Source organism: Microcaecilia unicolor, chromosome 3 (genome assembly GCF_901765095.1).
Source record: "Microcaecilia unicolor chromosome 3, aMicUni1.1, whole genome shotgun sequence".
Lineage (NCBI taxonomy): Eukaryota > Metazoa > Chordata > Amphibia > Gymnophiona > Siphonopidae > Microcaecilia > Microcaecilia unicolor.
The window spans coordinates 426,211,369-426,234,034 of NC_044033.1; the positions used below are offsets into that span (position 1 = coordinate 426,211,369).

The window sequence follows — 22,666 nt, forward strand, 5'->3', positions numbered from 1 at the left end:
ATAGTTCTTATATTCAGTAACATCAAAGGGCTTTTGTCCATAATCAGTTTTACAACTAAATACAAAACGGGAAACATCTCAATGCTACTTTCTCTCGTTACTTGTGCGCAGTTTGGGTAAGCATAAAAACCTGGTGATGACTGATGATTTTTGTTTTGTTTTTTTAACACCTTCTCACAAAGTTTCAGTCTCAGAAGATATTTAACAACATCTGCATTGACTTGGGAACCTAAGTGTGCCAGACTTGTTGAGAAGTCCTTGTTAAAATTGCTCTTGCAGTTGTCAGCCTGTGTTTGCAGCTCCTAGGTCTGGAGGGTAATCCTAGCTCTGGCCTGCAAGCTCTGACAATCCCCAGTGAACTCATTGGTTATGTGAACCAATCTTTACTTTTGAAGTCAAAACCAGGTGATACGTTTCAGCTGCATTTTTGGTAACGGTTTTAGTTTGGTTTTTGCTGAAACTGAAAAGGACAAAAAAATAAACAACAATACTACTACTACTACTATTAAACATTATACAGTTTCGGTCAGCCTCTAAATCCGAAACCTAACTTCAGACAGCCTCTACCTACAGGTGGGCGGGGAAGAGGAAACAGACAAACAGGACAAAAACAAAAATTTTGGCTTCCACCAAAAACAGTGTCAGTTTTGGCTGAAATCAAAACCATGACCGTAGCCTATTGGCCAAAACCAAACAGGCAGAAAAAAGATTTTGTGCTAGTTTTGGCACAGTAACCAAAACCAAAATTTGGTAGGCCTCTAACTGGATTTAAATGAATAATGTGATATCCATACAATGTTTTGATATTTTCTGCATTAAACTTGTAGACATAACAATGCAGGAAACTGTGTGGAGAACCCATGCTAAGCTGTGCACCAAACCTTCCATGCTTTACATTGGCTCCTGTGTTGTGTCAACATTAGCATTATTATTTAAACACTAATCTTTCAAGGCAAAATTCATAGTCATAAAACAGAATTCAACAGAATTCAAACGCAATAGTCCACTTAATTAAATGAAGACATAACTCAACCACCCCATCTTTTAACACAGACTAGCCATATAATGCTTACTTTCACGTGATTTCTGCCAAGCCGTTCCCACAGTTTGTCAGTTTTGGGATTCACAGGAACAACAACATGGTGTACAGTTTCTGGCACTGAATCCTCGCCCTTTAGATCCACCCATGTTGGGAAATGCATAATCTTCTCTGACAATTTCTTCACATCAAAGGAGTGGAGAGTTGCAGAGCAGACAATCACCTAAAAACAAAATTCTGCCTGTATTTTTGATTTCTAAAACAGGAAATGTTATTCAGAAGAATCACCAAAACACTGCTGCTTTTCTATGTGAAAGTAGCATAATTTTTGATCTCACAATGTTTTGTTTTTCAGTTGCAAGCATTACAGAAATCAGGAAGCCATATAACATATTTTGGAATTAATTTGCAGACATGATTAGTGACAATACTAAGCAATACTATCTTGAAAAACAAAATTGGATTCTTTGGAAACATATTTCTTTATCCACAGATGATGTGTATGAGCTTCTGAGACGAGATATATTCGAAGACTGAGCTGACTCGTATAATTTTTATTTGTTACATTTGTACCCCACATTTTCCCACCTATTTGCAGGATCAATGTGGCTTACATAATACCGTAGTAGCGTTTGCCAATTCGGTTGATAACAAATACAAAGTTATATTGTGGTTAGATGAGTTAGGTGTGGATGAGACATCATGGGGTCGAAGGAAGTGAAGATTATAAATTGTCCAGTACGATCGTTAGTTATGCTGTGTTGCTGGGTGTGAGGATTTACATTGGATCTGTGGGATAGGCCTTTTTGAAGAGGTGAGTTTTTAGTGATTTCCTGAAGTTTAAGTGGTCAAGAATTGTTCTCACAGCATTTGGGAGTCCATTCCATAGTTGTGCGCTTATGTAGGAGACGCTAGACGCGTAAGTTGTTTTGTATTTTAGGCCTTTACAATTTGGGTAATGTAGGTTTAGGTATGAGCGTGATGATTCGATTCTGTTTCTGGTTGGTAGATCTATGAGGTCTGTCATGTAGCCTGGGACTACGCCGTAGATTATTTTGTGGACCAAAGTGCAGATTTTGAAGATGATCCGTTCTTTTATTGGGAGCCAGTGCAACTTTTCTCGTAGGGGTTTGGCACTTTCGAATCGAGTTTTGCCGTATATCAATCTGGCTGCTCTATTTTGGGAGGTTTGGAGTTTTTTTGTGAGTTGTACTTTACATCCCGCGTAGATTCCGTTACAGTAGTCTGCAAGGCTTAGGAACATTTATTTTATTAGGTTTCTAAAAGTTTCCCTCGGGAAGAAAGGTTTTATTCATTTTGAGTTTCCACATTGCATAGAACATTTTCTTTATTACAGTATTTACTTGGTTCTCGAGAGGTTGCGATCAATCGTGACGCAGAGTATTTTTAAGCTGTCTGAAGTAGGGAGTGTGTGTCCTGGGGTGCTTATGGTTGCGGGTTTGTAATGGGTTATGTTGAGATGAGAGGATGAGGCAGTGTGTGTTTTCAGTGTTCAGTTTCAATTGGATTGAGTTTGCCCAAGAGTCCATGATGTTCAGGCCATCATTGATTATTTCTGTCACGTCATGTCTGAAGGGAATGTAGATTGTTACATCATCTGCATAGATGAATGGGTTGAGACCTCGATTGGACAAGGACTTTGCCAATGGGATCATCATCACGTTGAAGAGTATTGGTGATAATGGTGATCCTTGAGGTACTCCACAAGGTGCTTTCCACGGTGGTGGTATGTTTGCGTTTGATTTTACTTGTGGTAAGTTCTGGTGGTTAGAAAGCCCTTGATCCAATTAAGTACGTTTCCATCCATCCCGAAGTGGCCCAGGAGTCTCAGTAGTATGTTGTGGTTTACCATGTCGAATGCGCTCGACATGTCAAATTGAATAAGCTGATGTATAATGACTCATATACATCAGCTTTTGATAATTTTCATATTGATTCAATATATGGTATCACAACAAAGCACAAGGGTAGGCAGAAAATTTGAGACAAATGATACAAGACATGCTTGCAGACCACACAATGTAGGGGAAAGAAAAATATAGCCATACCTCCTCTCTTGGATTACGAAGTGCTGCCTCTAGTGTTGACAGTGCCTGTGTTCTTTCAAAGACAAGTTCTGCACATGCTCACCCTTGTTTAAACAGAATTTAGCACGAAAGGAAGATCCAACGATTGCACAAAACTTATTTCTCTACACTGTGTTTTATATTGTCAGCAAGCATGTTTTGTTCTTCTTGAACCGTACGCAGATAGCAAAGTTACTTAACTGTAGCAGATGTTCAAAGACAGAAGGCATATGTTCTCACATGTGGGTAATGTCAACCACAGAGCCCAGTGCAGACAATGCCATAGTGCACCGTCACTTTAAAACAGTGAGGCAGTGCCCCCACCGTGCAAGCATGGGGTGCCTGACGCCTGAGCATGGGACAAGCAATATAATACTAAAGCTAAGACAACTCCAAGGGGGGGCAGGAGGGATGTGAAAATATATGACTGAGGTCCTCAGAGAACACCTGTAACAGGTAAGTAACTGTTTTCTCCGAGGACAAGCAAGCATGATATTCTCACATGTTGGACTCACTAGCTGCCAGACTCACAAATATAATCATCATCTTGGGAACTAACAAGCCTGGTGGAAAAAAGGGTGACATTGAAGTAGTAAAAAGATTTTACAGGACTACTTGTCCAAACCAGCTATCCCGCCTAGAATGCTACTCCAGACTGTAGTGAACAGTGAAAGTGTGGATAAAAATCCATGTCGCCCCCTTACAAATTTCTTCAATGGAGGCAGAGTGGATAAAAGTCCATGTCGCCCCCTTGCAAATTTCTTCAATGGAGGCAGAGTGGAAATCGGCTACTGGAGCCACCATGGCTTACATTGCAAGCCGTGAAACAACTATCAAGGGTTGGCCCAGCCTGAACACACGTGTAGGAGATATAGAGGGGCATTTTCAAAAGAAATGTCTGAGTGTGGATTTGGATGTCTTTGTAAAACGTCCACATCCGGAGGCGGGGAAAACCGTATTATCGAAAAAAGATTAATGTCCATCTTCCGTTTCGAACATACCATCAAAGACATCCTTAAATTTGGACATCTTTGACTTACAGCGATTTTTGAAACCAAAGACGTCCAAGTCAAAAATGTCCAAATGCAAACCATTTGGATGTGGGAGGAGCCAGCATCTGTAGTGCACTGGTCCCCCTGACATGCCAGGACATCAACCGGGCACCCTAGGGGGCACTGCAGTGGACTTCATAAAATGCTCCCAGGTACATAACTCCCTTACCTTGTGTGCTGAGCCCCCCCAAAACCCACTACTGTACACCACTGTACAGAGGGTTTGTGGTGGGTTTTGGAGGGCTCGCAGTTTCCTCCACAAACAGGTAGGGGGGGTATGGGCCTGGGTCTGCCTTTCTGAAGTGCACTGCAGTACCCACTAAAACTGCTCCAGGGACCTGCATGCACTGTCATGGACCTGAGCATGACATCTGAGGCTGGCACAAAATATTTTTAAAGATATTTTTTTTGAGGGTTAGAGGGGGTTAGTGACCACTGGGGGAGTAATGGGAGGTCATCCCTGATTCCCTCCAGTGGTCACCTGGTCATTTTGGGTACCTTTTTGTGCCTTATTTGTAAAAAAAAAAAAAAAAACACGTCCGGGTGAAAATGTCCAAGTTTTACTTTAGGACGTCCTTGCTTTTTTTGATTATGGCTCAAAGACATCCAAGTCTTAGGCACGCCCAAGTCCCACCTTCACCATGCCTCCGGCACGCCCCCTTGAACTTTGGCCGTCCTTGCAACAAAGTGCATTTGGGGATGCCCTAAATCGGCTTTCGATTATACCTAGAAGAAGGACATCCATCTTCCGATTTATGTCTAAAGATGGACGCCCTTCTCTTTCGAAAATGAGCCAAACAGTGGAATTAGAAAAGGTACAGAGAAGGGCGACGAAAATGATAAAGGGGATGGGACGACTTCCCTATGAGGAAAGGCTGAAGCGACTAGGCCTCTTCAGCTTGGAGAAAAGACGGCTGAGGGGAGATATGATAGAGGTAGAAATGATAAGTAGTAGTAGTAGTGGTAGGTCTATAAAATAATGAGTGGAGTGGAATGGGTGGACGTGAAGCGTCTGTTCGCGCTTTCCAAAAATACTAGGACTAGGGGGCATGCAATGAAGCTACAAAGTAGAAAATTTAAAACGAATCAGAGAAAGTTTTTCTTCACTCAGCATGTAATTAAACTCTAGAATTTGTTGCCAGAGAATGTGGTAAAGGCAGTTAGCTTAGAAGAGTTTTAAAAAGGTTTGGACGGCTTCCTAAAGGAAAGTGCATAGACCATTATTCAATTGGAGTTGGGGAAAATCCACTATTTCTGGGATAAACAGTATAAAATGTTTTGTACTTTTCTGGGATCTTGCCAGGTATTTGTGACCTGGATTGGTCACTGTTGGAAACAAGATGCTGGGCTTGATGGACCTTTGGTCTGCCCCAGTATGGCAATACTTATGTATTTATGTAAGTCTGCAAGGAGATTATTCTGTATTAGAAACTTGAAGTAAACTGTGGAATAAAGTTGATAATCTAATATGTGCTTGGTTAGCATAGAGGCTTGCAATATTCTCCTGCCAAAAGAGTCTAATGTTCTAGATTCTCTACCTGGAGGGGCAGAAATATGAGATCTTGAACAGCAAGTATGTTTCAAAGCAGACTCCACAAATAAGCAATGATAAGGTAATTGCATTTTTTCAAACCTAGTGCAATTCTATATCCTATACATTGTATCAATTTTCTTTTTTGGAGCATGGAGTCTCCCAGTTTTTGAACAGAGTAGTCCTCATGACTGTATGAAGTGGAACAACAATTATCACTCTAGGAGGAGAATCATAATCTAGAATGGCTTGGGCCATCTCATGGATAAAGCCAGGAATGGATATACTTTCTGGAAGAGACTTATCTCAGGCGGTGCAGAAGAGTCAAATGGGATACCACAGGACTCCTCAGCTGGAGGTCCTGTGAGTCCTGCTCCATCTCCCAGGAGAGGTCTCACTATTGAAAGTACAACTCTTAGGAAGTACTTGGAGGTGTGTGTGTTGAGGCAGATGAGTCCCAGAAGCTGGAGAAAGCTCCTCTGCCAATGTCAACACATGCGTCAGCCGGTTTCGCAGTGACTCCGAAGGTCAACGTCAAGCCCGTGTGTAAGACCTCTCCCGTGACCATCTCTCCAATGAATCTATCGGCTGAGCTAAGGCTGGCGCAAGCACCCTGTAAACCTGAATAGACTGTGTATACAATAGTCCTGAGACCTCCTCTTTGAGCATAGCCTAGATTTCCTCCTGTAGGAGTAGGAATCGGTACCAGCTGAGAAAGTGGTGTGCCGGCATAGGAGATCTCGAGGACCTCAAAGGCTCTCATTCAGAAATATGTTGTAGAGAACGAGAGAAATCACTGCCGCATGGATGATTCCCATGCATCGAGGATGTTGATGTAAGGGAGGTGTTGGCAGAGTGTCTGAAGGGAAAACAATGGCCAGTTTTTATGTTATTTAGTTTTTATTGTAAACCGCCCTGACTTGCTTGTTCAGAGAGGGCAGTACAGCAAAATGTAAAATAAACAAACATCTTAGACCTAAGAAAAAGGCCTCAACTGTGTGAACACCAATTTAAAAGGAGAGTCTAGCTATTCCCGGGAGAAGGGTGCAACAGGGAGAGCAATCATCTCTTGTGGAGACTGGGGAAAGGCAAGTTGGAGGTGGCTGTGAGCAACTCAAAGTAAGTTTAGTGGCAGGAGCACTGCTGGGAGCTGGAGTGACCTGTCCCTGCAGGAGAGTCACTGTATCTTGGACAAACCTAGATCACAATTAGATTACAGTTAACTGCTCCTGTTGAGAAGAGACAGTAGAAAGATGAGGAGATAAAAAAAAAAAAAAGAGGCATTAACAAGTTTACCTCATTTCTCCTTAATTATTTAAGAGGAGATACAGAATGAGAAGATAAGAGCTGAAGTACTATGAGGCAGATGCACTAAAGCTAAATGAGCCTTTAATGACTCTCCAACGAGGAAAATTTGATCCGTTGCATGCATCAAAGGGCTTTTACCGAGGAAGCCAGCAGCTAACGAAAACGGAATGGAGATGAGCAATTAGTGTGAAAACCCCATTGAAACGACATGCACTAACCTTTTCCGATTGCCTTTACGCAGGAAAAAGGCAGGAAAACTAACGAGAGGTCTGGACCTCTCGTTAGGACAGCTCTGTGCCAGGAAAAAGTGTTAAGTGAAAAAATAAACAAACTTTGAGCCAATCCCAGCGCATTAGCAGAGCTAAAAGCGCTGTGATTGGTCCAAAGGACCTCAGAAAACACATAAAAAAATAAAAATAAAAAAAGGATCGGGAGGGTCCTGTACGGACGGCCTTGCCCCCCCCCCCCCCCCCCCCCGCTGCTCCCCACTTTCCGCCGCTCCCCCACCCCGAAAAAGCAAACTTCTAGAAGCCCCTGCCCCCCTCCCTTCCTCACTACTCTCTCACCTCAGCTCCGCCTCCCGACATCCTCCGTCCGTGCCCCGCCCCCTTTTGGGGTCGTCGCCGCCATTCCCCTCCTCCATCGGGCCCCCCTTCCTCTTACCGGGCCCGTGCAGCGCCTCTCTCCTCTGTCCGAAGGCGCTGCACGGGCAAGAAGAAAGCTGAATCAGCTGATGCCTGCCTTCGCGATGGCGCGTCTTTCGCCTGCTGCGCCCGCCCCTGTCTGACGTCAGTAACCTACGTAGGTTACTGACGTCAGACAGGGGCGGGCCCAGGAGGAGAAAGACGCTCTATCGAAGCTAGGCGAAGGCAGGCATCAGCTGATTCAGCTTTCTTCTTGCCCGTGCAGCGCCTTCGGACAGAGGAGAGAGGCGCTGCACGGGCCCGGTAAGAGGAAGGGGGGCCCGATGGAGGAGAGGAATGGCGGCGACGACCCCAAAAGGGGGCGGGGCACGGACGGAGGATGTCGGGAGGCGGAGCTGAGGTGAGAGAGTAGTGAGGAAGGGAGGGGGGCAGGGGCTGCTAGAATTTTGCTTTTTCGGGGTGGGGGGAGCGGCGGAAAGTGGGGAGCAGCGGGGGGGGGGGGGGGCAAGGCCGTCTGTACAGGACGCTCCTGATGAGCGCCCTTGCCCCTCCCGACCCTTTTTTTTTTATTTTTGTTTTTATTTGGGAGCCATGTGCTTGCGATTTGACTGTGTTTTGACTGTTTGTGGCATGCGCAGAGCAGCTAACATAACGCTTGGCTGCTCTGCGCATGATTTGGGGGCCGATTAACGATGTGTATTGTGATTCTTTGATACATTGTACGTTTCACTACCGATCTCAGCATGTGTGACTTTTTTTTTTGGTGCATTTTTCGTTATTTTAAAATCGTTAGGGACTTTAACGATTTAGAATTTTTTACGTTTGGTTGCTGCATCTGCCTCTATGTCGCTTTCATTTTTTCCCACTGGAAGAGCTGCAAAGCTGCATTTACAATGATGTGAGGAAGGTTCCCTGCCTCCTGATTTCCCCTATCATTGCATATATGTTAAAAATCAGAAACCATTCCATGTAACAAAAAGTAATATTAAGTCAAAGGGAATCTGAGAAAAAACAGATTTTAAATTATTTCCTAATTTATGGCAACCTTTATCCAATACCCATATCACCCATGTCAAAAATTAACTGCCCACTTATTCAAATGACCAAGTGTAACTGATATTAAAGTCAGCTGACTGAACACAGCCAGGCTTGATTGCAGCAAGTCCTATTGAATGTAAACCTCACTATATACTGATTCCATGGGAGTGAACTAGTCACCACAGGTTCTAAACAATGCTATGAAATAAACAAAGGAAGTTCTAGAAGAAATAAGAAAAAAAAAGTTTTTAAAATATCAATTTGGAAAGGGTTACAAAGCCATTTCTAAAGCTCTGAGACTTCACCAAACCACAGTGAGAGCTATGATCTCCAAATGGCAAAGACATGAAACAGAGGTGCCTATTTCCAGGAGTGGCTGGCCTGGAAAAATTACTCCAAGTGCGCAATAACAACTAATCCAGAAGTCATAAAACTTCCAAGAAGATCCAAACTACTGCAGGTCTCTCTACCCTCAGCTAAAATCAGTGTCCGTAATTCCACAATAAGACAGACTACACAAAAACAGGATTTTTTTTTTTTTTTTAGGATAATGATATACGGACAGACAGGTTAAAATTTAATTTAATTCTGGAATTTATAAATCTGCTTAACCATCAAGTTCAAGGTGGAAGACAATCGGATATTATAAGCAGGTACTTCTCTGCTCCTAGAGGGCTCACAAAGCAATGGAGGGTTAAGTGACTTGCCCAAGATCATAAGGAGCTGCAATGGGAATCGAACCCAGGAAACTGGGATCAAAGTCCACAGCACTAACTATCTGGCATAAAACAAATACAGCATTCCACAGTTAAACACACTGGTTGTAGTGTGATGGTTTGGGGATGCTTTGCTACCTCAGGACCTGAAAAATTTGCCATTATTAAAAATACCATGAATTCCGCACTGTACCATAAAATTCTTAAGAACATCTGGATCATCTGTCCATGAGCTGAAGATGAAGCAGCAAGAAACAAAATAAAAAATTTTTGGTTTGGCCTTGTCAACGCTCTGACGTGCTGTGGCAGGATCTGAAACAAGCAGTTCATGCATGAAAACCTACAAATGTGTCTCAATTAAAGGAGTTCTACAAAAAGTGGGCTAAGATTCACATAAAGACAGATCAAATTATATGAAATATTGGGTTACAATTATTGCTGCGAACAGTGGTGCAATCAGTTATTAAGTTTAGGTGGCAGTTACTTTTTCATATGGGTGACAAAGTTGTTGGAAATTTGCACCTTAAATAAATGTAATATAATAATTTGCTATGTGAACATTCTAAAGTGTCTCACTGGGATCGTAACCACCTGCTGACGTCACTGGCCAGCAGTAGAACCCTGCTTTACTGACGTCAGCAGGGGGTTACGATCCCAGTGAGAGATGCGCGTTGAAGAACAGCGGGAGCGGGCAGAGACGTCCCTACGTGCACATTGCCAACCCCCCTCTGCAACCCTCTCCTCCCCCCTCTTACCGGGGTCCTGGCGGCAGCAGTGAAGAGCCTCACGAGTCTGCTGCCTTCCCTTCCCTTCGCTCTCAGCTCTGACTCTGGTCCCAACCTTGCGGAAACAGGAAATGAGGGCGGGATCAGAGTCAGAGCTGAGAGCGAAGAGAAGGGAAGGCAGCGGACTCGCAAGGCTCTTCACTGCTGCCGCCGGGACCCCGGTAAGAGGGGGGAGGGGAGGGTAGCAGAGGGGGGTTGGCGATTTTGGAGGGGGGGGGCACCGTGCACGTAGGGGGATGGGCGGGGCCAGTGTCGGGGAGGGGAGGGCCGCGGGTGGAGGCATCGCAAGGACGTGTCTGTGAGACAGAGAGGAGGGGGGACTGGAACTCGGGGGAGGGACAGAGGGAAGGAGAGAGGGAGGGCCTGGACATCGGAAGGGAAGAAAGGGGGCCATGGGACTTGGAGGGGACAGAGGAAGACAGCGAGGGAGGGAGGGAGGGAGGGATAACCTTGCTAGCGCCCATTTCATTTCATACCGAAACGGGCCTTTTTTACTAGTGAAGTAGTAATTTAAAAACTGTGCTGTGTGATTATTATTCAGGTTCCTTTTCTGCGATATTAGATTTTGTTTAGAAATCATTCAGTGTGACATAAGGTAAATCAAGAGGGGGAAACTTCACACATCACTTCACTGTTTAAAAATGTATTTATTTTTTTTAAAAAGAGTTATGGGCATCCTTATACTTAGAAAGTGATATAGCTCCAGAGTCTCTATAGAATTAGGCTTGTACTTCTCTTTCTTTTTATGAGAAAACTGAGGTGCTGTTCTGTGTCTTTTTCAGCAAGATTAGTGGAAGGAGATATGCCCGCAAGATACAGGGTTGGGGTAGAACTCTGGCCCCGGTGAAGGTACAGCTTAGCTTTCACAGACACAGCTGGCCCTGACAGAATAACTGCTACCAAAGACTCAGTGCAAGCTGCTACATCTAGAGGTATCCCTGTGTAGCGTGATATGTCAGTTCAACTGTCAGAATTAAAGATGCAGCAGAATTATTGAAATATGTAGAATTGTGCTGAATCAGGTACCAATATAAAAATGCAGCAGAGAAACTGGTCTGGCTTTCTGGCCTGGCTTTCATCTCCCTCCTTCCTCCCCCTCAACAAAAGACTACTGATCAAAACCATTGTGGGTGTAAATATCAACACAGCAAAGGATCAAAGAGGGATAGCAGAAAAACAGACCTAGGAGCTACTACAATAAACTCTCTGCTAGGATGCTTGCAATAAACCAACAGGAAGCCATAAAACCTTTTTGCCTGCTTGCTGGCTACAGACAAAGGACCCAGCACACATGTGCAGAAGATAAGGACTTATCATGTTACAACTACACACCAACCAATGAAACCAGGACCATAATGCTTTGCAAATACCCAGAGCCCAGTACAAACCAGGAAGCAAATGATCCAGGACTTGCACTCATTTCTCCCTGCAAACTAAGAATATAAAAGGAAGAAGTGTTCCACACAACGCAGATTTCTTCTCTTCAAACTGCGACTCAGATCCATCTCTGCAGAAGCTGTGAGGATGTCCAGCCTCCTGCTATGCCTCTGCCACCTGGCTCATCACTCAGCTGAATAATAGAACTTTTCCAAAAGACTTTTTCCGCTCTCAGCTGCCATAACATGGACTTGTAAGTAACTGGTGATTTAAGTCTGTTGTGTTGTTTCCTAAGCACAAATTCTTCTGTTCTAAGATCCCTAAAGTAGCTCTTGCTTGTAGCAAAACTAATTTTGTATTATAAATAAAACTTTTGAAGTTAAACGAATGGTCGTTTGTTACGTCCTGAGCACAGGTGTTTTTAAAACTTGTTATGCAGCAAGATCGCCTTAAAACTCAGAGGTAGATGCACTAAACGTTTTTCATCGTTAAATGAGCCCTCAGGGAAGAATTTCCTATCCTTTCCATGCACTTAAGCCTATTTTCCGACAACAGTAGCAGCTAACGAAAACGGAATGGAGATGAGCAATTAGTGTGAAAACCCCATTGAAACGACATGCACTAACCTTTTCCGATTGCCTTTACGCAGGAAAAAGGCAGGAAAACTAACGAGAGGTCTGGACCTCTCGTTAGGACAGCTCTGTGCCAGGAAAAAGTGTTAAGTGAAAAAATAAACAAACTTTGAGCCAATCCCAGCGCATTAGCAGAGCTAAAAGCGCTGTGATTGGTCCAAAGGACCTCAGAAAACACATAAAAAAATAAAAATAAAAATAAAAAAAGGATCGGGAGGGGGCAAGGGCGCTCATCAGGAGCGTCCTGTACGGACGGCCTTGCCCCCCCCCCCCGCTGCTCCCCACTTTCCGCCGCTCCCCCCACCCCGAAAAAGCAAACTTCTAGAAGCCCCTGCCCCCCTCCCTTCCTCACTACTCTCTCACCTCAGCTCCGCCTCCCGACATCCTCCGTCCGTGCCCCGCCCCCTTTTGGGGGTCGTCGCCGCCATTCCCCTCCTCCATCGGGCCCCCCTTCCTCTTACCGGGCCCGTGCAGCGCCTCTCTCCTCTGTCCGAAGGCGCTGCACGGGCAAGAAGAAAGCTGAATCAGCTGATGCCTGCCTTCGCCTAGCTTCGATAGAGCGTCTTTCTCCTCCTGGGCCCGCCCCTGTCTGACGTCAGTAACCTACGTAGGTTACTGACGTCAGACAGGGGCGGGCGCAGCAGGAGAAAGACGCGCCATCGCGAAGGCAGGCATCAGCTGATTCAGCTTTCTTCTTGCCCGTGCAGCGCCTTCGGACAGAGGAGAGAGGCGCTGCACGGGCCCGGTAAGAGGAAGGGGGGCCCGATGGAGGAGGGGAATGGCGGCGACGACCCCAAAAGGGGGCGGGGCAAGGACGGAGGATGTCAGGAGGCGGAGCTGAGGTGAGAGAGTAGTGAGGGAGGGGGGCAGGGGCTTCTAGAAGTTTGCTTTTTCGGGGTGGGGGGAGCGGCGGAAAGTGGGGAGGGGGCAGGGGCTGCTAGAATTTTGCTTTTTCGGGGTGGGGGGAGCGGAGGAAAGTGGGGAGCAGCGGGGGGGGGGGGGGGGCCAGGCCGTCTGTACAGGACGCTCCTGATGAGCGCCCTTGCCCCCTCCCGACCCTTTTTTTAATTTTTGTTTTTATTTGGGAGCCATGTGCTTGCGATTTGACTGTGTTTTGACTGTTTGTGGCATGCGCAGAGCAGCTAACATAACGCTTGGCTGCTCTGCGCATGATTTGGGGGCCGATTAACGATGTGTATTGTGATTCTTTGATACATTGTACGTTTCACTACCGATCTCAGCATGTGTGACTTTTTTTTTTGGTGCATTTTTCGTTATTTTAAAATCGTTAGGGACTTTAACGATTTAGATTTTTTTACGTTTGGTTGCTGCATCTGCCTCTCAGTGCTGTACTTGGAGCAATTTCCCCTGTTCTTAACTTCATATTAGAACTGTGACATTTTTGTAACATTTTAATGGATATTAAGAACTGCTCATAATATTTTTTGTAACAGCTGAAGGAGCAAAAGCCACACTGTTTTGACCATTCATGTTGCAATTTGTGTCTTATGAATTTTCCTTTGCTACTTTCTATATGTGAAGACTTTCTCCCACAATGTTTTATGTTAGTAGTGGGATACTGTTACTACCTTTTGGCTTTTTGTTTCCTTGGGTCTGTAGTTTGTTGTCCACTTACTATGTGCGCTATAATACTGATTTTTTAATTAAGCTTATTCCTTTGCTGTATTTTTTGGAAATGTAATTAACAAAATTAAAAGAAATGAATCATACTACTCCAATTTGAAAATCATACATTACCATACTGAAGTTTATACCTGCAGCCTCTTCCCATCTGACGTGATCTGAGGAATCTGGGTATGCATCCTGTTGATAAAATCTGAATAACCTTGAGAAAGAAGGCCATCCTATTGTTTAAAAGAAAGAAAAAAAGTTTCAAAGTTGGTGAAATACTTTCTTAAATTTTAAACATGTAATTTTGCTCATCTAAAAGCATACAAAGAAAACTACAACAGCAGCAACAATCTATATAAATAAAATCCCCCCTCAGACGTTCTGAAGCTCACTCCATCTGTCCTGAACTCCTGTCCTCCTGGTAGGCTAGGCTATTCGGACTACTCACCCTCAGTCTCAGCCACGCCCATCTGGGCCGTAGGCCACGCCCCATCTGCACATAAAAAGCACCCTCAACGTTCTAAAGCACACTCTGAGGCTTCAACAGTTCATATGTTCGAAGTTCTGTAACCATTTTTCAGCACACTACATCTCTGCCCCGCCCTGACCTATCAGAGAAGGGAGGAGTGTCACAGCTGCACCGCTCTGACCTATCAAAGGGAACTGAAACAGGAAAAGGGAGGAGTGTCACACCGAATGACGGACCTATCAGAGGGAAGTCAAATAGAAGAAGGGAGGAGCGTCAGAGGCCAAGGGGACGGCCGTATCTACGTCTCATAGGTTTCCTTGCTTTCTTTTCAGTGTATTGCAGCTGCAGCCACTTAGGTAAGTCTAGCAAGCCTGTCAGCTACTGAATACAGAAAGCAAAAGATAGCATGTGGGAACTTGCTCCATTTTGTTCTCTGGAATGCAGTGATTATTATACAAATGGTCTTGCTTTCATTATTTTGGTAGGGGCTGCCTTCATGACTGTCCACAGTCCCCCCAGTCCTGACACCTGACAGGGGGGACAGGGAAGAACACTCACTGTCTCACATACGCACTCGCACACACTCATTCTCACATACACAAGCTCTCTCACAGACACACTCACACCCACTCTCTGTCACACACACACACTTGCACATTCTCACTCTCACACAGTCACTCTCACAGACACTCTCTCAAACATACACACTCCGCGCAAAACATTGCTAGCGGCCGTTTCATTTCAGCCAGAAACGGGCCTTTTTTACTAGTGTGTATATATATATATATATATATATATAAAGTATGTGCATACTTTATATATATATATATAAAGTATGCACATTTGAGGCTCAAAATCCAAACATTAGCATTTCAATTTCCAGGGATATAAGGGCTTCAAATTCTACAAATAACTGCCATATTACCAGTGAATCTCTCTCTTATAATACTAGCCTAGTAAAAAGATGTAAACTAGTTCAGTATATTTTTCGTAAGATTTTCACTGTAAGCAATTTATTTTAAAAAGCCGGAAAGGCAACATTATCTCAGACGTGACAACTTCAAACTTTAAAGAAGGAAATCATAGCTCAATCACAAGATGTGTGTATAAAGAAAAATGAAGCACAGGTATTGATCATGTAAGATTTGTATTTCAAAGACATTTATCTGATTCACACTTTGGTAGCTCTAACCACAGCAGTGTAGCAAGATTTACAGTTTACTGAAAAACATTCTTCAGGGCTCAGTTTCTCTTATCTCATCTCTCCCCACACAACAGTCAAAACACCATAAAATAAAAATTGTCAATATAATTTTCAACGTACAGCTTCATCAAGAACCAGAAATCTAACTTGAGACAAGTTGAGCTTTCCCGTGGACACTAGGTCATCCACTCTCCCAGGAGTTCCCACAACAATATCTACCTGTGAAATACAAAAATAAACACAGAGAATTAATCTACATACTGTTCCTTAATATTTTCTGTTTACGCATTTTAGGTCTGAAGAACTTATTATTTTGGATTTAGCTCACACCTTTTCAGTGGTAGCTCAAGATGAGTTACAGGGGTAGTTCCCTGTCCTCAAAGGGTTTACAATCTAATTTGGTACCTGAGGCAATGGTGGGTTAAGTGAGTTGCCCAAGATCACAAGCAGCAGTGGGATTTGAACCTGGCTCTGCTGTGTTAGCCTGTTACTCTAGGCACTGGGCTATTCCTCCTTTCATTAGAAAAAGTAATGCAAGGTTAAGGCTAAAATCAAGATCCTCATATTTTCATAAGTTCCATTCTCAACAATAAAAGTTAGACAAGAGAAAGATTTTCCATAACAGTGATCAACATTTTAGCTGTGGGGTACAGATTCAGAAGAGACTGCCAGATGCCTAATTTGTTAACTGAAAGCTAGCATTTCACCTATATAGCAAACAAATTAAGGCTCACTCACAACATCTTCTGCTAGTCAGATCCCAAGGGTTATAAATATCTCCTTTATGTAGCAATGTAATAAATGACGACATAAGCAGACTAGTGAAATCCATTCAGCCTGCCCAGTAAAATGATCAGGGTTTTTAACTGCCACTCTGTGCTGCTACCTCTCTCCCCATCCCATTCCTTTATTTATGATTGTAACAGAAATTCCATTCAGGTTAACTTGCCTCTTATCCCCTATACCATTTATAATGTGCAAAGAAACATTACTTTTGCTTTCAACAGAAATGATCTATGTTGGGACTACAACCTCTTACTACTTAGGGATGTACTCAGTTTACCTACATATATATATTTTTTTAATTCCACCACTATTTTTGTCTCCACCATTCTTTGTATGAAAAACGTTTCCTGCTCTTTAGCAAGTAAACGAGAATTCCCTTAAATTTTCCTCAAACTGCTGAAATATATCAACCCCCCCAAAAACAATCAACCTTACAAGATGATTTTCACCAAATCTACTCTGAAGATTTGTTTATCCTTGATGTCTTTCACTTATTTATATTTCTAAGACTTATTTATATTTCTAAACTCCCAATATTATCCCCAGTACAGAAATATTGCTAAATCCTTCCCCTGATATATTCCAAAAGGAATCACAATTATAGAACTCTTCTTTGTATGAACAGGCTGTTTTGTTAGAAAGATATAGTGGAAATAAAATTATAATTTTTTTTTGGGGGGGGGGGTTAAGATGTAGTATTTTTATGTCAGAAGAACTGTTCTAGATTTAGGCTTCTTATATTAAGTTGTTTGGTTTATGAAATATTCCTGGGTTCTATAATACATTGGGGTCCAGTGAATGGCTCCCAAACCTACCCTGGGGAATCCCCAAGTCAGTCAGGTTTTCAGGATATCTATAATGAATGCACATGAGAAAAAGGATTGGACCCTAGGACATTTTGGCAACCACTGGTCTACTGGGTTCCAGTATCCAAGTTAGGTGACAGGGCTTGTACAAGACACTAAACAATTTTGCCCACATGTGATTTGAATTGGTTCTAAGCAGCAGCATCTTTCTAGTCCATTAATTTGAGAAACAAGGATCTGTAGACAAAATATAAAGGCCCAGGTGGGATGATGAATATAAGATCAGCCAGGGATAAAAGGTCCTTTTATCAGCAAAGTTACAGAGAATTTTAAGTTAAATGCATTACATTAACCCATTAGTGTTCAATGTTCCCAAAATAAGCCATATGGGAACACACTGATTTGCTGAACAAAACTTGAGCTTGTAGAAGGGGACGATGTAGGGTTATCAGCAATATGCCCCCCTCTCCCACCAAGCTAACTCTCAGGTATGTTCCTAGTTTGTCAATGCTTTATTTAGCACTGCCCATGACAACAAATATTAGCAACCAATAAACACAGTATGATTCAGACAGAAATGTAAACAGTAGAAATTATAAAGAAAGTGAAATATATCTTATATGAATAAATTAAAACTCAGTACATTGCAGCTAGATAATCAGAATAGTTTGTGAAATGGTGGGTCAGATGGAGGAGAAGAAGGCTGTTTTCAGGGGTGATACAGATTGCAGGGTAGAGGGAGAGTTGCAGATGTAGTTTTTAGGGGTGGGGCAGTTTATAAGGTAGTAGGGCAACAATGGGGTGGCATGGGGCAGTGAAGGGAGATGGAAGAGTAGAGAACAGAAGTTAGGTTGTTTGAAAAAATGACTTCCCCAACTGTTAAGTTCCAGTGTATGTAAGTTTCTATGCTAGAGAAGTTGGAACTCCTTCTCCCATAGGCATGGCCATATTTCTATGGAGCTTATTTCTCTGGAACCCCCAGCACAATTTGGCTCATTCCATGACATTTTCAGAGAGTTACTTTGCCCCCAAATGGCTATACATTCACAACCACTTTTATATAATTCTTCCCCACTTCCACTGAATTGGAAAGAATAAGAAATAGTAGTGCCATTTTTCATTTCATAATTGTTAAAAAAATTTTTTTTTTAAAAACACGAAATTTACGTCAAGATTTAAAACAAGATAATTCAACCATTACAATAAGACTTACTCCTTGCTCCAAAGCAGATAGTTGCTCTTTTGCAGCCACACCACCAATTATCAAGAGTTCCCTTAAAAAAATAACATAAAATAAAAAATTAAAATCCAATTAAAATTAGTTACACAAAGTAGAACTGTATCAAACTAATTAGAATAAATCTACACTAAAGTTTTTCATTAGGATATAATTTTATAACAGCTCTCATTGGAAATCTGCCAAATTTAGATTCAGATAACTATTTGCAAGTCAATTTTCCATATGTTGGGGATGTGAAATGGAATTATAGGTTTATTGATCAAGACAGCTTGAATTTAAAAACAGCAAACTTTATAAACTAGTTTCCATAGTGTACAACCCTTTTCCCCATATGGTATTAAATTGAAACTTTCTGCCATAGCCTACAATGCACAGTAGGGCCTAGTTCAGTCTATATACCCACCCATCCCTACCCCCAACTACCACCAACCCCTAGCACATTTCTATTTATAGTCTTAATTTATAATCAATTAATCTAATTAGGATAACAAAAGGAGAGTTTTCATTGCAGAGTTTTAATTACTTTTCATTACTTTCTGAGAAGCAAACACTAAATAAATCACACAATATACCATATAATCTTAAAGCTCTTTATATTAGTCAAATATCTCTAGAACCTTTACAAGTTTTATTAAAAAAAAAACCCCTGAATAATACTAAGACGCAGACAGCAGTCCAGCAGCAAGAGGGGTACTAGCCAATCTTCTACACTGAGTGTCACATGTATGATTATCTCCCAGTTTGTAAGAGGTTATGTGTGTGTGTTCAATGCAAAAAGCTCTAGCACTCAGAGAAAAAGTCCCTTCTCTTGAGGTTAAATAGCAGACTTGAAGGAGCTAAGAGACAGAGTTACACAGAGAAGATCTACAGGGATGTTTTAGAGAAGTCCTACCTCCAGTCTGGCAGCTCTTGTGCTGCCTTAAAATAAGGGAAGTCTCCTAAAAGGAGAGCACCACACTGATGAAGTAGGAAGTAATCCTTTAGCCAGGACCTGCCCACCAGGTGATGAAATATCCTCTCACACCGAGGATGTGTGTCCAAGAACTTCTGTCCAGGATGGAAGGGTTAAAACAGCTGTTGTAGCTGGTGATTTGATCATTAAGCATGTAGATAGCTGGGTGGCTGGTGGACATGAGGATCACCTGGACACTTACCATAATAATGGTGCCAAAACTGAGCCCTGCAGAACTCCACACGGAGTGGCATAGGGAAGAGAGATGGATTCATTACAGTGAACTTGACTTAGTCTGTTCTGCAGAAATGACTACATCTGTCTGAAATTGGCATTCAGGTAAATACTCTAGCTTGGATGCGGAGTATGGTCCACAGTATTGAAGACCATAGTAAGGTCAAACGAGTTTAGAAGCACTGACTCGTTCCTGTCATAACACTCGAATATGAATGTAATAAGAACCAATAGAACTGTTTCTGTACTTTTTGAACTTCCTAAACCCAGTCTGTTGGGGAGTGAAGGACTGGACACTGTTCTAGATGACGTTCAAGTTGAAAGCGAAACTGTGCAATATGATTATGATTGGTGACTAGTGTAGAGCCTGTCTCTCTCTTTCTGTTTCAGCATGATAAAGGTATGTTTACAGCCCTGAGGTACGTTGCCCTGGGTTGATGAAGTCACAACTAGCAGATGAAGAAAAGGAAGTAGAGTGATCCAAACCATTTTATGAATATATTTAACATGGGGCGAACTCTGGCAGAAGTGATTGCTACTAAGATTAATACTTTACACTAAAAATTCTAAACCTAGTCCTTAGTGGAGCACATGATCTGTTGCGGGAGGTAATGGTGCTGGGGCCACTTGATAACAGTGATATGATATGATCAGGTTTGATATTAGCTTTGGAGTAAGTACACACAGGAAATTCAATAACATTAGCATTTAACTATCAAAAAGGAGACTATGAGAAAATGAGAAGAACAGTGGGGGAAAAAAAAAAAAAAAAAAAAACTTTAGAGCAGCCGCCGCAAGGTCAAAATTTTACATCAGGTATAGATGCTGTTCAAAAATACCATCCTGGAAACCCAGGCCAAATATATTCCACGTATTAAAAAAGGAGAAAGGAAGACCAAACGACAGCCGGCATGGTCAAAATGGGAGGTGAAGGAAGCTATTAAAGCTACAAGAAAATCCTACAGAAAATGGAAGGATCAGACTGAAATTAATAAGAAACAGCATAAGGAATGGCAAGTCAAATGCAAAGCACTAATAAGGAAGGCAAAGAGGGACTTTGAAAAAAAGATTGCGTTGGAGGCAAACACACACAGAGGGGAATAATCGAACGTCGCCAGCGAAATAGATCACCGGCGATCTATTTTGGCGGTGGCCCAACAGCTGGCCGGAAACGTATTATCAAAAAGATGGCCGGCCATCTTTTTTTTTTTTTCAATAATACAGTTTAGACCAGCCAAATGCCTTGGATATCGCTGGGTTTGAGATGGCCGGTTTTGTTTTTCAGCAATAATGGAAAAAAATGTTGGCCATCTCCAACCCGGCGACATCCAAGGTATTTGGTCGTGGGAGAAGCCAGCATTTGTAGTGCACGTACATGCCAGGACACCAACTGGGCACCTAGGGGTCAGTGTGGTGGACTTCAGAAACAGCTCCCACATGCATAGCTCCCTTACTGTGGGTGCTGAGCCCCCCCCCCCCCAACCCACAAATGTGCACCCAATAAAAGTGCTCCAGGGACCAGCACACACTCAGGCCTCTAGGACTTGTTACTGCTGTATAACCTTGGCACACCAGTTGACACCTGAAGACTAATGTCTTTGAAAAAGTGCTTTATTTGAATAAGCACCTTTACTCACAGTTAACTGCAGATCAGAGGTTGTGCCCCACTGGCAAAGAGTCTCCCTGATAACGAGATTAGCAGTAGGTCCGAGCTGGCAGAATGGTGTACAATGCCCTCTTTCAGCCACATTCAAGGTAAGAACTAAGTTCTGTAACGTGGCTAACACGTGAAAGGGATCTAAAACTGGCTTACAAAAGGTAAAATTATGTATCATACCTGATAATTTTCTTTCCATTAATCATAGCTGATCAATCCATAGACTGGTGGATTGTGTCCATCTACCAGCAGGTGGAGATAGAGAGCAAAGCTTTTGCCTCCCTATATGTGGTCATGTGCTGCCGGAAACTCCTCAGTATGTCGATATCAAAGCTCCATCCGCAGGACTCAGCACTTAGAGAATTACACCCACAAAGGGACACTCTGCCCAGCTCACCACCGCCGAAACGGGGGAGGGGAATTAACCCAGCTCATCCCCACACAAGTGGGGGAGGGGAATCCGTCCAGCTCATCCCCGCGGAGCGGGGGAGGGACACCACCCCGCCGATGCGGGGGGATCTGGCTTATCCTGCAACCGCAACCGCGGGAGGAGCTGACTGACCCTAACACCGCCGAAGCGGGAGGGGTACAAAGCTGCCCTACAGCCACACGAAGCGGGAAGAAGCGCCGGCAGAATTTATGTCTCAATCCAGCCCCGTAAAACGGAGGGGAGAGGAATGCAGCAGCTCACTGTAACACAAACTCGTCTCAACTCTTGAAGAATCCAATTGAAAAAACTTGAAGACGAAGTCCTCCTGAATAGGAACTGAAGACTAAACTTGAACCTGAAATGCAACCAGAATATAAACAGTACAGATATCTGGGAGGGGCTATGGATTGATCAGCTATGATTAATGGAAAGAAAATTATCAGGTATGATACATAATTTTACCTTCCATATCATCATGCTAATCAATCCATAGACTGGTGGGATGTACCGAAGCAGTACTCACCCAGGGTGGGACATAGAAATCCCTGACCGCAACACTGAAGCTCCAAACCGGGCCTCCGCCCGAGCAGCCACAGTCAAGCGGTAATGCCTGGAGAAGGTATGGGCCGATGCCCAAGTTGCCGCCTTGCAAATCTCTTCCAAGGAGACGGACCCGGCCTCTGCCATCGAGGCCGCCTGAGCTCTAGTGGAGTGAGCCTTCAGCTGGATAGGCGGCACCTTCCCCGCGGCCACATAAGCCGCTGCAATGGCTTCCTTGACCCATCTTGCCACTGTAGGCTTAGCAGCCTGCAGACCCTTACGAGGACCTGCAAACAGGACAAATAGATGATCCGATTTCCGGAAATCATTGGTCACTTCCAAGTATCTGATGACGACTCGTCTCACATCCAGATATTTGAGAGCAGAGTATTCCTCTGGGTAGTCCTCCCTACGAAAGGAAGGGAGACAGAGCTGCTGATTCACATGGAAGCGAGAAACAATCTTGGGCAGGAAGGAAGGCACTGTGCGAATAGTCACTCCTGCCTC

The 22,666-nt window shown here is 43.3% G+C and overlaps 1 protein-coding gene across 1 annotated transcript in view; it reads right to left on the reverse strand.

Moving 5' to 3' along the window:
- DDX1 (DEAD-box helicase 1) overlaps positions 1-22,666 on the reverse strand; it is a 223,644-nt gene that overhangs the window by 31,562 nt on the left and 169,416 nt on the right. Inside the window, exons 14-17 of the mRNA XM_030198848.1 lie at positions 18,320-18,380; positions 15,635-15,733; positions 13,985-14,074; positions 1,074-1,262 (exon numbers count right to left, since the gene is read on the reverse strand). Coding sequence (XP_030054708.1) covers positions 1,074-1,262; positions 13,985-14,074; positions 15,635-15,733; positions 18,320-18,380 — 439 coding nt within the window. The remainder of the gene's footprint in view (positions 1-1,073; positions 1,263-13,984; positions 14,075-15,634; positions 15,734-18,319; positions 18,381-22,666) is intronic.